Genomic DNA, 18,165 nt, shown 5'->3' with positions numbered 1-18,165 from the left:
TAAGTAACGTCTTACTGCAGTGTAATAGTATGCAGGAGCACCATCTTATTGAAACATTATTTCCAAGTCGCCAAAATTTCAATAATTAACGGCTGAACTATTTTGATCAATATTAATACATTGTATGCCAGCGTAATATCTATAGATTACTGAAAATTTAATCTTTTTTTCAACCCTTAAAATATGTTTAAAATTAAAAAAAACCTTCCAATATATATTTTAGGCTGTAGTAAATTGAACTATAATTTTTGTTAGTAAGGTTCTACAACTGTTTGCACGGTGATTGTCATGACAATTACATTTTTTCCTACAAAAGTTTGTTTTTAAACCAAGAGGTGTGATTCAAATTTACTGCGCTGTAATACATGTTTGTAATTGGTCCCATCGCAGGCGAGTTTACTCCACTGTTATAAAATTTTAACACTAATGACATTTATTAAATTTTGACACTTTTGGCATTTCATGGGTTAAATAAGTTATATCTGCGATTTTTTGTTTTTCCTGTTATTCCTTTAATTTTTAGATTTTTAGTCTACTTTTAATTTAATCTTTTTTACTAAAGACTAATTACTCGGGTACCCGAAATACCCTACATAGAGACTAGAAGCCGATATAGGTGACAATTGAAAACCTAAAAGAAAACGTTTGAACACTGTGCCGTCACATTTTAGTTGGACATGCGTCGACAGTGGCGCATCAAACTTTCCACTTATGGACGGGATAAATAAATTAAAAGCTACATTCTCTTACTCCCAGAATTTAATTCTTTCCATTTTTTAAGTTAACCCCAGGAATAAATCTAATGATGCGAAGTCCAGTGACCGAGCTTATAATTCCATCTAACCTTCTCGTCCAATTCATCCACCACGATATTCGTCATCTAAGTAACGTCTTACTGCAGTGTAATAGTATGCAGGAACACCATCTTGTCGAAACATTATTTCCAAGTCGCCAAAATTTCAACAATTAACGGCTGAACTATTTTGATCAATATAAATACATTGTATGCCAGCGTAGTATCTATAGATTACTGAAAATTTAATCTTTTTTTCAACCCTTAAAATATGTTTAAAATTAAAAAAAAACCTTCCAATATATATTTTAGGCTGTAATAAACTGTTTGCACGTTGATTGTCATGACAATTACATTTTTTCCTACAAAAGTTTGTTTTTAAACCAAGAGGTGTGATTCAAATTTACTGCGCTGTAATACTTGTTTGGTTTGTAATTGGTCCCATCGCAGACGAGTTTACTCCACTGTTATAAAATTCTATGTGATTAAAAAATAATAGAGCATAATTTTAGCCCACCATCCCTTTATTCCTTTCCCTGCCGTCAAAAACTTAATTTTTCGTTTTATCTTTCTTATGTGGGACAGAATCAATTTTAAAATTTCAAAAAATTAAAAAAGGCATAGTTGAGGTTTTTACAAAATATGTATATTTTTTTATAGATTCGTAAGTTAAGTATAGAAATTTGCCGCAGAAATTTGGGTCATAAACAAAAAAAAACCCAAAAGCGCATTCTGTCAACCGAAATGGAATATTGAAGAAAATGCTGTGGTCTCCCCAGAAGAGACAAAAAAGCGTATAACTTTTTTCTTGAGATGGCTGGAGGTCTAATTCTTTTCTTTTGTGTATTTTATCAAACACTATATTTTTTTTTTTTTTAATTTTTCCGTAAGATTCGCCACCCTCAAAAATTCAAAAATCTGTTTCTAGGGGTTACAGACTTCAAAATAGATCAAATCAATGTTTTTATAGGTATATACAGGGTGTCCAGAAACTCTACCGACAAACGAAGACAGGAGATTCCTCAGATAATTTTAAGACAATTTAACACAATTCATCTAGTCCGAAAATGCTTCTTAAGGGAGCTAGGGCGCTTTGAAGATGGCGTCTTGTAATTAGTTTTTCTTAAATACCTCTAGAACGCTTCGATTTAGAAAAACGAAATTTGGTGCTCATATTTATCTTCCAGAGATAAATCGATTCCATCCATTGCGAATTTCTAGTACTGGTCATAGGAGTCCGTTTTTGGGTAGGGCAACGGTTACTTTATAGCATAACTTTTTTGTCAAAAAATTGACATCCCACCTAAAAAATAGCATCCCACCTAAAAAAAATAAAAACGAAAAATGAAGTTTTTTATGGAGGGGAATAGGAAAGGGTTGGTGGGTTAAAATTACGCTAAGTCTTATTTTTTATCCACATAGAACTGACTCCAACCAGTATGGCCCTATGGTCTACAGTTATATTATGGGGCTCTACTGGTGAGCGTAACTATGCTTGCCTTCAAAGAGTCCAAAACCGAATACTAAGAAACATAGTCAACGCTCCATGGTATATCCGCAACAAAGACCTACATCGGGAACTTCGTATAGTAACAATCAAAGAAGAAATAAAGAAGATTGCCAAGGGTCACGAAAAACGACTCCACAACCATACAAACAGGGAAGTGTTAGAACTTTTAGATAATCAAAACCTAGTTCGCAGGCTCAAACGCACCAAACCTTTTGAACTTGTGTGATAGTGATAAATCTATAAAAATGTCAGTGTCAGTTTAACTTCGGAGAGTGAACCTAGCCAGAACAGTGATGTGTGCAACAATAATTATTAAATTCTAAGGTGAACCGTTGGGAATACCTAGGACAGTACAGTAGTAGATTAAGTTAAATGTAAAATGCTGGTTAGTCTTAAGATTAGGTGCATTGTTAATTTAATAAATAATAAAAAAAACGTAGAACTGAAAAATATGAAACGCATTGAATTCTGGGCGTAAGAGAGGGTAGCTTTTAATTTATTTATGCCATCCGTAAGTGGAAAGTTTGATGCGCCATTGTCGACACATGTCCCACTGAAAAGTAACAGCAAAGTGTTCATAAGTTTCATTTTAGGTTCTACTATTTAAATTATAGGCTTTTATCGTGCCTAAAATTATTATTTTCACTTATATTATTAGAAAATTTCACTTATACCGGCTCCTAGTCTAATATTGATATAAATAAAAATTCTTGGGGATTTTTTGTCCAAACAAATTTGTATGGATTATTTGTCAAGTATTTTTTGAGGGGGATTTTTGTCCGGAAACTATTTGTATAGTGATTATTTGTGTGGTTTATTTATGGGGATTTTTTGTCTGGGGATTTTTTGTCCGCAATTATTTGTCAGTGGATTATTTGTCCTAGCTTCTTCCCATGTAGGAAACTTTTCTTATTTTTAGAAATTTATAGCCTTATAGTAAACTAGTATTTTCAGGTGCTTGCCACGCCGACGATCTAGGATATTTGTTCCAAGCGCCGCTTAAACCTAATAACCTAGTCAGAGGGGAAACGGAACTTACAGCAATTAGAAGATTTGTTAAACTATGGACTAATTTTGCCAAATACGGCAACCCAACTCCTCAAGGAAACGATTTAAACCTAACCTGGAATCCAGTTAACCAAGAAGAAGTAAATTACCTGGATATCGGAGAAGAATTAACTATGAAGATGAATCCCGAGCCGGAAAGGTTGAAATTGTGGAAGGAAATATTCCAGCTTAGTCCATATACTCAATATTACCTACAATAAAGTAATAAAACTCAAACTTAGAATATTGGATAAATATGTTAAAATTATTTGAAAATAAAATATTTGATGATTTTAGTTGGTGGTTTAGATTATTTTTTACATATTATTGTAGATTATATTTTTGTCGGTTAACAAAGGAAAAATGGTTCCATATGGTATTCCATTAAAAATCACAGACCGACACAAAACTAGTTTTGTAACGCAAGAAGGTCATTACTAATGGACCTGTTTACAATTCGGACTTAAAACATCTCCAGCCATATTTCAACATATTTTGGGAAATATTATAAAAAAAATGACCTGACAGGATTTGCAGTGAATTTCATTGATGATATAGGTACTGGTTACTGGTCCTTTTTAAGATATTTGATGAACATATCACACACTTAAAAAAATTCCTGGAGGCTATTCGAGAAGAAGGCTTCTGTTAAATATTTAGGACATATATTACAGAAGAATACGATCACACCTCTAAAAGACAATTTAAAATCAATAAAAGATTTCCCTATTCCTCAAAATAGAAACAAAATACGACAATTTTTAGGCAAAATTAACTTTTATGGAAAATACATTCCTAATGCCTCGATAGTTCTAGACCCTATACATAAATTGCTGAGAAAAGATCAGCGATTCAATTGGACAGAACCGTGTGAGCATGCATTCCGGAGAATTAAAGATTATCTACGTTCCAAACCCATACTAGCAGTTTATGATCCACAATCGCCAATATTTATTTTTTCTACGAACGTGCAAAAATGTCTACTTTCGAGCACGCGTTTTAGTTTTCCGCACGCGTTTTACTTTTCCACACGCGTGTTAATTTAGATATGTTAATATGGCCTTAAAGTAATTATAATACTAACTAAAATTTAAAGTAACTAAAATTTAGATCATATTTACTAATTTATTTCAAATAAATATCTTATTATTGTGTTCATGTTTTAATGAAATTAACGCGAGAATTCGATGAAATAAAATAATTTTGACATAATATTCCAAAGTCAAATCAGTAGACAAACAATGGTTTTGAATCTTCGTCATGGGAACCAAGATCGTCGTTATGCTAACCAATTATGCTGAAAGTTTGGTTTTGACAACCTTGTCAAAGAATTAATTTGTGTATGTATTTTCATATTAACTAAATTAATTGATTAAGATTTGGTCATTTTTTAAAGACTCGTAGGAAAAATATTGTTCCTAACGCTTGCATAAAGTCTCTTTTCCCCACTCCCGCTTCGCGTCGTTCGGCAAACTGCAGTCGCATGCGGAAAAGTATGACTTTCTGCACTTGTTAGGAAAATAACTATATACGGATGCCAGTGCGATAGGAATCGGAACAATTTTGAAACAAATTCAACATAATGGTGAAGAAAAACCAATTGCGTATTTTTCTAAAAAAAAATAAATGAATCCCAAAAAAAGAAAAAAGCGATATTTTTAGAATGTTTAGCCGTAAAAGAGAGCATAAAGTTTTGGCAACATTGGATGATTGGAAACTATTTTACTGTTTATACAGATCACAAACTTTTAAAAAAGTTAAATAATATAAGAAACAGACCTGACAATGAATTAGGCGACATGTCACATTATCTGTCACAATATAATTGTGAAATAAAATACTTTCCAGAAAAGAATAATACAGAAGCGGATTGTCTCAGCAGAAATCCGGTGTTGGAAGTTAATGAAAATCATGAAGACAATTTAAGAACAGTAAATATTTTAGCGTGATTACTGTTAAAATAATACTCTCGGTTCGTTTATACGATTTATTTATACAAGTTACAGACGAGTTTATATTATACACCAAAACTATTTACAAAAATTATGCCTTATATACCTAGCCGATATTTCTGGAACGTCGACGCTCATCTCTAGTAATTATTGGCCTTGACCGTCGATCAGTCGCGAAAAATCGTCCATCCCACTCGTCCGCTGAATCATTGTTCCAGATGTTTCCCTCACGTGATCGCTGTCTGCCGTCGGTAATTCGTCACACTGCCCCCTTCTTAAGATCTGAGCGTCCCGATCAGCAACTCCAGATGGCCCAGGATGGCGGAATTTACAGGGTTCTCCAGCTCTGCATACACCCCTAGAAAAGAAGTAACAGTCTACTGTCTTTGAAGGGTATGACATCTTCGGGTTCATGCAACACACAGTAATTCGTACGCCAGTTTCTCTGAAGATCACTTTAAGCATGCTTCTCACAATCTTCCAATCCATATTTTCTACTGCATGGCCTATTTTTCGTAGCTTGGCGTGTCCGTATAAGACTTCCTGGTCACCAAATACAGCAAAGATCGAGGACCATCTTCCAATCGTAGTACTCTTCCAATTTTAGGCTGCTGATTTCTTAACTCGTCCAGGCGGCCGAACTTTCCTTTGAATACGGACGAGATTCCATTAGTCATCTCGAGGTCTTGGGCAACACATTGGGCTAGAGAGACGTTTTCTGGAACACCATACAGATCTTGCTGAACTTCTGTGGTCACGCCGAATCTAGCACTCTTTTTCTCTGCGTAATTTGACATAAATTTAGTAAAACTCGGCTGTGCGGCATCTTTCATCTCCTGTTGGAGGACTCGGGCTTCTTCTGTTTCATTTGAGCTAGCATATGGTGCAAGACGATTTATGTGAATAACTTTTGGTTTACCGTTTGGCAACTTCTTAATTCTGTATATTACATCATTTATTTTCTTCTTAACTTCATACGGATCTTCCCATTGTCTTTGCAGTTTAGGACAAAGGCCTCGACGACGTTGTGGATTATAAAGCCAGACAAGATCACCTACTTCGAAGCTTTCATTCTTGCATCGAGAATCATATTGATCTTTCATTCTGTCACTGGCTATCTGGATATGTTGTCGGGCAAGTTCATGAATGTTGTTCATTCGTAACTTCAGGCGGTCGACGTATTCTTCGCCTGCAACATATTCCTCGGAAGGTCTGCAGCCAAACTCTAGGTCGCAGGGCAAACGAACATCACGACCCAACATCAGGTAGGTTAGTGTCTGACCTGTAGTTTCATTTACGGTCGAGCGGTAGGCCATCAGGAATAAATTAATGTGTTGGTCCCAATCTCGCTGATGTTCAGAAACAACTTTGGACAAGTGTTTACCCATCGTTCGGTTCATCCTCTCGACCATCCCATCTGATTGAGGATGCAGGGGTGTTGTTCTGGTCTTATTGACACCAATCAATTTACAAACGTTTTGGAAAAGAGCTGACTTAAAGTTTCGCCCTTGGTCGGAGTGGATGTCCAAGGGAACACCAAATCGGCTGATGAATTCTCCAACAAGTACCTCTGCAACGGCAGCAGCTTCTTAATTCGGTAATGCATAGGCCTCAGTCCATTTTGTAAAATAATCCATGGCTACCAGGATGTATTTATTTCCAGCATCGGTTTCTGGAAATGGACCTGCAATGTCGATTGCTACTCTTTCCATAGGACTGCCAACATTGTATTGTCTCATGGGTGCTCTCTTTTTACCAACTGGACCATTACCGGATGCAAACAGTTCACATTTCCAGCACCATCTTCTTACATCATCTTTACAGTTCACCCAATAGAACCGTTCTCGAACCTTTTGCAGAGTCTTCGTAATACCAAAGTGTCCACCTGATGTACCGTCATGCAACTGACGCAATACTTCTGAAACTTTACTTTTAGGTACAATCAACTGAAGCTTAGATTCTGTACCATCATCGTTCTCAAAGGTTCTGTACAGAAGATCATTTTTTAGAACCAGGTAATTCCATTGGCTCCAGTAGGCCTTGACTTTCGGACTACATGCACTAATGTTTTGCCAACTAGGTCTCTCACCTTGCCGCATCCAATCCAATACTCTTTTTATACATGGATCGTCTTCTTGGGCGTCTTGTAATTGTTGGGGCTGTCATTGCTCATTAATTACGGTGGTTCGTCTCACGGGGTATAATCGTTCCTCTAATTTGGCACAGTGATTACAATTTGCACTGCATGGTCGTCTCGAAAGGGCATCAGCATTTGAATGAACTCTTCCGGCCCTGTGTTCTATCTCATAATCATATTCTTGCAAACGTTCTAACCATCTTGCCATCTGGCCCTCTGGATTACGGAATTGTATGAGCCATTTTAGAGCAGCGTGATCTGTTTGAAGAAGGAACTTTCTGCCGTACAAGTATTTATGGAAATGTTCACAAGCCTTCACTACACCCAACAGTTCTCTTCTGGTAACGCAATAGTTTCTTTCTGGTTTCGACAGAACTTTGCTGAAATAAGCGATGACTTTTTCCTGTCCATCCTGGATTTGTGAGAGAACAGCTTCTATGGCACTGTTGCTAGCATCGGTATCCAAAACAAATTTTCCTGCCTGTTCCGGGTAGCTTAATATCGGTGCACTGATCAGAGCCATTTGTAGTTGTTCGAAAGCTTTTTGACACTCTTCACTCCATGTATATGCTTTGCCCTTCTCCGTCAACTTGTTTAGGGGCTTGGAGATATTGGCAAATCCTTTCACAAATCGTCGATAATATGTATGTAGGCCAAGAAAACTTCTAATTTCATGTTTATCTTTTGGTGGGGGCCAATCCTTAATTGCTTCAATCTTTTCAGGATCAGCTGTTACACCATTGCTCGATACAATATGTCTTACGTACTTAACTTCTCGTCGAAACATGTGACATTTGTTCGGACTTAACTTCAAGTTCGCTGCCCTCAATCGTTGAAAGACTTCTATTAGATTCTTGGCAAGTTCATCAAAGGACCTTCCAACCACAATTACATTATCCAAGTAAACCAGGCATGTTTTCCATGTTAGACCTCTTAAAACTGCCTCCATTAATCTTTCAAATGTGGCAGGAGCATTACATAAACCAGACGGCATAGCCGTGAACTGCCAAAGCCCTGATCCTATCGAAAATGCGGTTTTCTCCCGATCGGCTGGCTCCATGTCTACTTGCCAATATCCACTTTTTAAATCGAGTGTGGAAAACCAACGGGAATCGGAGAGAGTATCCAATGTATCGTCTATTCTGAGCAAAGGATAACTATCTTTTTTTGTTACCGCATTGAGCTGGCGGTAGTCGATACAAAAACGCGTTGAACCATCTTTCTTCTTTACTAGAACTACTGATGATGTCCATGGACTATTCGATGGTTCAATTACCCCTTGTTTGTCCATATCCTTGATAATCTCTTCGGCTTCATCTATTTTCGCAAATGGAAGTCGTCTAGGCCGTTGTCCGATTGGCTGAGCGTCTCCGGTATTTATTTTATGCGTTACTATGCTTGTTTTGCCCCTATCCTTCTTATCAATATCAAACACATCTTGATACTCTATCAACATAGACCTCACTTTGTCCGTTCGTTCATGATCAAGATCTTGGCATCTTTCAATGATCATCTCGACAAGGTCTTTTGGATACTTTGACTTCGATGATTTCTCATTGGTATTCATAGAGCAAATTGAAGCCACCGGAACACACTGTCCGATCAAAGCTCCTCCACTCAAGTTGATAGCAGTTTCTTTTAAGTTCATAACTCTTAGAGGGATGACATCTCGAACTCTTATCAAAGTTTTCGCCGTTAGGAACTCGACACTTTCCACATCTTCGACCATCCTTAAACTTCCCTCTCGGCAGTGTCCTCTGTCCATCAAGCATGGTCATCAGAATTTTCTCACTATTACCGGGTATGGTTACGTCGCAATAATGTGTAATAATGTTTATGCGTGTATAATGCGTGTAATAATGTTTTTAACCATCAAACTTTTGGTGAATAAAAAACTCAATTGTGTTTCTCTCTGTAAGAAAAAGGAACTTTATTATTTTATGTACAATATTAACGATTTACAAAAACGTTACCTGTAAGAAAAAGAAACAACATTTAAAGCTTATATTCTAGATTTTAGTTTATAATGCTCAGCAGGTAACAAATATTTCAATCATCGAAATTAATTAATTGTCACTGTCAAAACACCTCACACGTCATAAGTCAACATAAAAATAAAAAGAAGAACTTAATGTTTTGACAGTGGCGTAACAAAATGAGAATATAAATAAATATTAAAAGAAAAGCTATTAAAGAAAAATAAACAATAGTTTTTCTTTACATCTCCCCCCCTTGGAGAGTTTCAAAACAAAAATTGAACTTTCACTAAATATTTTCTTTCAATACTGGAGTAAGTTTAGTTATATGGAAGAGGTTTGATTCTGTTTTCCTATGCCCAGTATCAACTTCGTAAATTGAATTGGAAATCTTCTTTAGTATTTTGTATGGTCCAATCCTTAATTCGTCCAACTTTTTTCTGTTTAGACGGTTACCGTTCTCCACATATACTAAATCCCCAATGTTCAAATCAATTTCTTTCCTATGTCGATCGAACTGCTTTTTATTATAATCATGTGATTTTTTTGTATTTTTCAAGGCAACTGTTCTATCTATTTCGAGATCTGCATCTGTGACTTTAGGTTTTAGTTCGTTTGGTAGGATGCTTACACTTTCTCCTTCTACTAAATATTTTGGTGAAAATTTTGTGATGGTATGTTCAGTTTCATTATATTTTTCTATACATTTTTGAGCAATTGTTGTCCATGCTGTTTTCCTGTCACCTTCATTTATTTTGCATCTGATTTTATTAACCAATGTTTGGTTTAACCTTTCATTGATACCATTTGAAAATGGTGCATCAACGGCAGTAAATATCATTTTTATGTTATTGACCTTTAGGAAATTTTTGAATTCTTTTGAGTTGATGCCAGGATATTGATCAGTCATCACAGTTTTAATTTTGTGATCTTCTGTTACCTTTTTAATTAACTTTATGAAGTCATCAGAGTTTTGTGTTTTTGATGTCAAACAATAGGCATATCTTGAGAAATGGTCTACTAGGAGATGAAGATATTTTTTTGTTGAACGAGATCCTCCAAAACCACCAATCGTGTCAATCGAGACAATTTCAAATGGATATGTCGCTGGTCCTAATTGTGACATTAAACCATAGTCAGGTTTCCTTCTTGATTTATTTTTAATGCAGATATCACAGTTCTCACATATTTTCTTAATGTTAGTAGTCATATTGTTGGCTGTATAAAATGGTGATATTTTATTTAACATCTGGTTTGTTCCTAAATGACAGTAAGTATTGTGTACACTTTTTATCAATGTTTTACTTAAATCTTCAGATAAAATAATTTTGTCTTTTCTGTTTGACTTTTTATAATAAATATCATTCTTGAAACTGTATTTAGTCTTATTATTTTGTAGATCAATATTTGAGAGTTGGTCAATTTTTATATCTTCCAGATTAATCAAGTTTACTACTTTTAATACTTCATCTGTATTTTCTTGAGATTCTAAAACTGGATTTCTGCTTAAACTGTCTGCTTCTTGGTTATATTTTCCTGGATTATACTTTACTTTAAAATTATATTGAGATAAGTAAAATGTCAAGTCTCCCAATTCTTCATCTGTTCTAGCTTTTATGTTTAAATTTTCTAAAGGTTTGTGATCTGAATATACTATAAACTCTTTTCCAATGAGCAGATGTTGCCAATATTTTATAGCTTCCTTTATCGCTAGACATTCTAAATATATTGCCTTCTTTTTCTTTTGACTTTCCATTAATTTTTTGGAAAAATATGCCACAGGCTTGCTACATCCGTTTTTATCAATTTGTTTTAATACAGCTCCTACTCCTTTTATGCTGGCATCTGTATATATATTAATTGGCAAATCAGGGTTGAAAATACTTAATATTGGTTCCGAACAAAGTAATGACTTTATTCTATCGAAAGATTCTTGACATTCCTTAGACCAAATAAAGTCAACATCTTTTCTCAATAAGTTGTGCAGCGGATCTAAAATGATTGCAATATCTTGGACAAACTTATGATAATAATTGATTTTTCCCAAAAATTGACGTACATTCTTTCTAGTTTGTGGAACAGGGAAATTTTTCACAGCAATCAAGTAGTCTTTTACAGGTCTTATGGAATTATTTTCTATTATGTGTCCTAAGTATTTTACTGATTTTTCTGCAAAGGTACATTTCGAAAATTTTAGTCTAAAACCTTCATTTAATATTGCATCAAATAACTTGGACAAGTGTAATATATGTTCGTCAAAGGTTTTTGAAAAAATTAGGATATCATCTATATAATTGACTGTGAAATCTGAAAGTTTATATTTTCTTATAATGCTGCTTAAAATACGTTGAAAAATTGCTGGAGCCGTTTTCAAACCAAATGGGAGGCAAGTCCACTGGAAATGGCCTTCTTGTGTCACAAATGCTGTTTTTTCTTTATCTTGTACTCTCATTGGAATTGACCAGAATGCTGAATTTATGTCTAAAGTAGAAAAGTACTTACAATTGCTAGTTTTTACCATTAAGTCCTCGATCAATGGAAAAGGTTGCGATTGGGGAACAACGATTTTATTTAGTTCCCTAAAATCTATGCAGAGTCTGGTCTTTCTGTCCTCTCCTTTTTTGAATGCTAGTGTCACTGGAGCCGCAAATGGACTATATGACTCTTCAATTAAATTATTCTTCAAAAGTTCTGCTATCTGACTTTCTATCTCATTTCTATCTTCAATGGTACATCTATATGGACGTTTGGAGCAGTATTTATCTACAACTAAGTCAATATGAGCTTCATACTCTCTTATAGTACCTACATCATATTTGTCTTTAGCAAATGCTGATTTATATTTATTAATCAATTGTTCAATTTCTGATTGCTGATTTAAATCTAAATGATTAATTGCTATTTCAAAATTGTCAGTATTTATACTCTCATTAAAATTTATTTCATATTTGAATATATCATTAATCTTTTCTTTAGATGCATTTAAATATATGTTACCTGGAAAGTCAGGAATGCTTACTTTATCAATAGTTGACACATTTTCAATTTCTTTAGAGCTGTTGCATTGTGTGATCCTTAGATCCTCATTTTGAATTAATCTAAAACTTTTAATACAATCTAACCCAATTAAAAAATCATAATTGAAATTTTCATCATCTACAATAAATACATCCATTTTTTTTTCAATGTCATAGATTTTTATCTTAAGTGTTACTATACCATTTGTTTTTTTCACACCATTAATTGTCCTCAAGTTTACTATTTGAAGGTCACCTCTATTATGTGCCTTTATCTGTAATAAGTTTGCATTAATCAATGATATATTTGATCCTGAGTCATATACTCCATAGATCTCTAAAGTGTCATTTAATAGTAACTTGATTCTAATTAGTGGTGGAATTAACAGTTTTTTGGATTTGTTTCGTTTAATTCTAATTCTAGTTTATGGTTGTTGACAGTTCTTACCTCTTGATTTTTCGGTACTTCACTTTTGCTTTTGTACCAGCAACTTGATTCCAGATGATAACGTAAACCTTTTCCTTCTTTTTCACAAATTTTGCAGGCTTGTTTTTTCTTAAAGTATGGTATTTCTTTTTTTTCTGAAGTCTTCATTTTTATTAAGTGTTCTAGACCTCTAATTTCATTGAAGAGATCTTCCGTTTCTTTCAAAGTGTCTCTATCAATTCTATCAGCAATATAATTTGGGAGTCCAATAGCTATCAAATCAATCATAATTTTTTTATTCAATGACTTGTTTATTTGTAGTAAGAGTCTTTCCTTTTTAAGAGCATATTCTAATAAAGAACCATTCATGTATTTGAACTCAAACGCATACCTCACTGGAGTCCACCCTTTGTCTGCATAGGTATCACAAAATTTGTTTTTCCATTCATCCCAATCAGAATTTATTGAATATTTTATAAGCATTGACCTGTACCAATCCACACATGATCCTTCTAAAAATAGTCTTAGAATTTCAATTTTTTCAGTATTTTTTTCTATTTGCAATCTTGTGCACTCATTTTCAAATGTTTCCATCCATTGTAAAACATTCACATTTTTTCCTGTAAATTTTTCTATCACAAATTGTTCTGATACTTTTTTTTTATTAAAGGATTCAATACATTGTGTTTCATTTGACTTTGATACTCTCTCTAAGATCTGTTCTAACGTATCTAGTGAGATACCAGGTGTGGATGTTAAAGATTCTCTCCCTTGAATGCTTTGTTGTTCTAAGAGAAAATCATTGAATTGTATATTCCCATATTCGTCCATATAAACTTTCAAAATATCTTCATCTGCGGTCCAAACTTTTCTTGTAGTGCCCCGTTTTGTTAGAACCCGTTTTACTTTCTCAAAAGCTGCTGTCATCTGGATTTTTTTATGATAGGAAATATTTTGCATATCATTAGGTATTGAAAAAATTTCATTTTCCTCAGTCTCAATCGAGGTGATCGTGATGATATTTGTTTTTGTATCAGTCTGCAATGATTTAACGGTAAATTCAAATCTCAGTTTTGCCATTTTATAATGGAAAATTATTATATTTCTATCAGCAAAAATGTTGTTTTGTAATAATGTTTTTAACCATCAAAACTTTTGGTGAATAAAAAACTCAATTGTGTTTCTCTCTGTAAGAAAAAGGAACTTTATTATTTTATGTACAATATTAACGATTTACAAAAACGTTACCTGTAAGAAAAAGAAACAACATTTAAAGCTTATATTCTAGATTTTAGTTTATAATGCTCAGCAGGTAACAAATATTTCAATCATCGAAATTAATTAATTGTCACTGTCAAAACACCTCACACGTCATAAGTCAACATAAAAATAAAAAGAAGAACTTAATGTTTTGACAGTGGCGTAACAAAATGAGAATATAAATAAATATTAAAAGAAAAGCTATTAAAGAAAAATAAACAATAGTTTTTCTTTACATGTAGTTAGTAAGCGTATGGCATCTTCTTTGTCGTCGTGAAAGGGCAACTCTTAACCATTGATCCTGAGAACTCCATTTTGAACATCCAATATTGCCCCCACTTTTCTTAGTACGTCCATCCCCAATCTGAACTCGCCGGAGATCTCGGCAATTAATACTTGATGTTCAACTGCGGTCTGTCCAATGAATATTGACATATTAGCCTCGCCATATGTATTAATTAGCTCACCAGTCGCTGTTCTAAGCTTTACTGTTGCAGGTGATAACTTATGATGGCCTCGTACTACGTCTGGACGTGCGATAGTTCTCGTTGCACCTGTATCCACCAAAAACGATCTACATCTATTATTGATACGACCTTCGATGTATAAGTTGTGGATTCCACCGGAGGACGTAAGGTTGACAGTTATTATGGGGGCTCTAGTTCTCGAGGTCGGCAGTTGCCCATTGGTGTCGACCCGCTCTAGTTTTCCGACGGCTGTACGATCTTCTTACAATTACGACGAATGTGGCCTACGTCACCGCAATTCCAACATCTAGGCTCGCGTCCCTTTGGCATCTCGTTACGAAATACTCTCCGTATCATTTCCTCCAGACGTTCATCATTGTGTTCGTCACTTTATTCAAGAGTTCTTACTCTATGGCTTCGTGAAGTTTGACTAGTCGTTTCGTGTTCCAATGCAATAGCAAGTGCTTCATCTAAAACTTTCGGTCTTGCTAGTCGTAAAGCTTTTTGTAGTTCACTATCTTTCAGCCCATTGACATAGGTATCTAACGCAATATCTTCTAAAACGCTGTCTAGCACCTCCGGATACGCCAACCGCACCACACGAGCCACATCTGCTTCAAATTCTTGCAGATTCTCACTTGCTCGTTGACTTCTACTTCGCAGTTGTGCTTTGTATACTTGTAGATGGGCATCTCCATAGCGTTTTTCTAGACGAGTGAACAAGGTCTGGTAACATTTTTCTTGACCCTTAGTAATTGGTCTTAATATATCTGCAGCATCACCTCACAAAGCAGCAGTCAAGGAAACAGCCTTTTCTTGTTCGGTCCAATGATTGGCGAACGCGATAGCTTCAAATTGTCTAAGGTATATGTAACCAAGAAAACTTTCCATCAAATGGTGGTAATTTAAATCTCATATGATGCGATGTTTTGTCTCTCGGTGTTTCATCCTTCACTACAAGATCTAAAGCTACTGCATTAACTGATGGTTGTACTTTTGTATCAGTTATCATGCTCTCTAGTTGTTTGATACTGCAAGCGCCAGTTAACTTGGCGAGACGCATTGCACAGTGGCTTATGGGATGATCATCAGTCTCAGTGTCGTTGTGCGTATTCGCTGTCGCCAAGTTAACTGGCGCTTGCAGTATTCTCTTCTAGCATTTCTTTATTGTCGTCTACACTTTTCTGTATCTTATCGAATGTTCTAGAAACTTCTTCAAATTTCTCGTCGGTCTGTCTACAAACGTTATTACTTGAAAAACACTTTCAAATTTATCATCGTTTTTCTAGAAGTTTCATCGATCTTTTAAGAAATGGTTTCGAATTTCTCATTGTTTTGACTACAAGTATCATCGATCTTTTGAGAAACGTCTTTAAATTTCGATAAGATTGCTTGTTCTGCTGATTGGATGTGGAACGTCTCTGGATCATCTCCGTTCTTCGTGAGGACTTCCTCGAGTCGTGCTTGTAGGACTTTCTTGGTTCCACCGCTGTCTTCATCCCGTTCCTCTAGTTGTTCACGGAGCTGTTTTACGGAAAGTTCTTGTAGCAGCATCTTTGGTCGGCACACACGCACTTATCACAAGGTCTTTTGAAAGTCTTTTCGAGTACCGAACAATTAACGCACTTTAATTTTTCCCGACGAATAAAGTCCAAAAGTCTTTTAGAGTCACCTTTATTTTATTTAAAACAAATTATAACCCCACACCTGACACCACTGTAGCGTGATTACTGTTAAAATAATACCTCGGTTCGTTTATACGATTTATTTATACAAGTTACAGACGAATTTATATTATACACTAAAACTATTTACACCAATTATGCCTTATATACCTAGCCGATATTTCTGGAACGTCGACGCTCATTTCTAGTAATCATTGGCCTTGACCGTCGATCAGTCGCGAAAAATCATCCATCCCACTCGTCCGCTGAATCATTGTTCCAGATGTTTCCCTCACGTGATAGCTGTCTGCCGTCGGTAATTCGTCATAATATTATTGATATCCATGACATAAAATATGACCAAGCACAAAATTTTCAAATAAAAAAAAATAGAAAAGAACATGGTTTTAGAAGATGGAATTTATTATAAAAAAAAATGAAAAAATAGAAAAAAAAAATAGTCCTAACTGAAGATTACAGTAAAACGATAATCAAAAAGATACATGAAAAATATTGTCATAATGGAATAAATCAAAGAGAATCTAAAATAAAACCCTTGTATACTGCACCAAATCTATCAGAAAATAATAAAATAATATGCAAAAGCTGCGAAATATGTATAAAAAACAAAACGATTAAATGGAAAATATGGCTTTATGTCTCAATTAGGCCCAGCTACTAAACCCTTTCAAATAATTTCACTGGACACAATAGGAGGATTTGGAGGTCAAAGATCAACAAAACGATATTTACATCTACTAGTTGATCACTTTACTAGATATACATATATCCTATGGTCCAAGAATCAATACGCTCGAGACTTCATCAAACTTTTAGAAAAAATTCCTAAAGAAGAAGCAATAGACACCTTGCTCACAGATCAATATCCAGCTTTTAATTCGATTGAATTCAAAAATTACCTCAATAACAGAAATATTCAATTAATACTTACAGCGGTAGATGCTTCGTTCTCAAACGGTTTAAATGAAAGGCTAAATTAGACGATGGTCAATAAAATAAGATGCAAAATGAATTAATCAAAAGGAAAACCAAATTGGTCAAAAATATCAGAAGAATATAGAAATGGATATAATGAAACAAACCATTCTGTAACACGATTTTCTCCTAAATATTTGCTATTTGGTGAGTTTACAAATTTTTTACCCCATGAACTAAAAGAAAAACATGGATTAACAAGAAGTTTGGAAGAAGACAGGAAAATAGCACTTCAAAGGTCAATAAAATCACACGAATATAATAAATGTTTATTTGATAAGAACAGGTTGCAGTATAATTTTAAAAAAGGAGATAAGGGATTTGTTGACTATGGAAACAAATTAAATAAAAAGAAAATGGATGAAATTAGAATTGGTCCCTTTGAAATAGAAGAAAAAATATCGGACTCAGTTTTTAAAATAAATACCGTTCTTGGAACAAGATCAATTGGATTATATCATGTCTCAAAGATCATTCCCGTGCTTACTGACTTTTAATTTTAGCGACTAAATTTTACGAAGAAAATTTGCAATTCGAAGGGGGGTGATGTAAGCTTTGTGGTGACACTTAACATTGGCAATTTGTCATTATTTTCATAAAAATGAATTTTTAAAAGTTTAAAAGACTATATAAGTTTTTATAATAAGACTTATGAACATTTAATTGTCGATTCTTTGTTTTTAGATTAGTATTTCATTAGTTGATATTAGTTATGTAAAAATTAAAAAACCTATGTTTTAGACGAGAATCACATTGTGTTGTGCTTTAAGAAAAATCCAATCTTATATTTTTATTTTTTCAGCTTGCCCTTGGTGTCAACATATATTATGTTTGGTTTTATTCTAATTTATCTTCAGTTCTACATCTCATGTCGCTTTTTAAGGATCTTTGAAAGTCTCCTTTAATGCATACTCATTAC

General features: G+C 34.5%; 1 protein-coding gene across 2 annotated transcripts in view; it reads left to right on the top strand.

Annotated features, from left to right (window-relative positions):
* LOC126890655 (esterase B1-like) overlaps positions 1-3,646 on the top strand; it is a 68,269-nt gene extending 64,623 nt beyond the window's left edge. Inside the window, exon 6 of one of the 2 annotated variants that reach the window (XM_050659773.1) lies at positions 3,258-3,646. In XM_050659773.1, coding sequence (XP_050515730.1) covers positions 3,258-3,571 — 314 coding nt within the window. In that variant the 3' untranslated portion in view covers positions 3,572-3,646. Of the gene's footprint in view, positions 1-3,248 lie in introns of both variants that reach the window. The other variant, XM_050659772.1, reaches the window with a different exon arrangement.
* The last annotated feature ends 14,519 nt before the right edge of the window (positions 3,647-18,165 follow it).

This window comes from Diabrotica virgifera, chromosome 8 (assembly GCF_917563875.1).
Source record: "Diabrotica virgifera virgifera chromosome 8, PGI_DIABVI_V3a".
NCBI lineage: Eukaryota > Metazoa > Arthropoda > Insecta > Coleoptera > Chrysomelidae > Diabrotica > Diabrotica virgifera.
The sequence above is the reverse complement of the archived record's forward strand: the minus strand, read 5'-3'. Positions and strand labels throughout refer to the sequence as shown.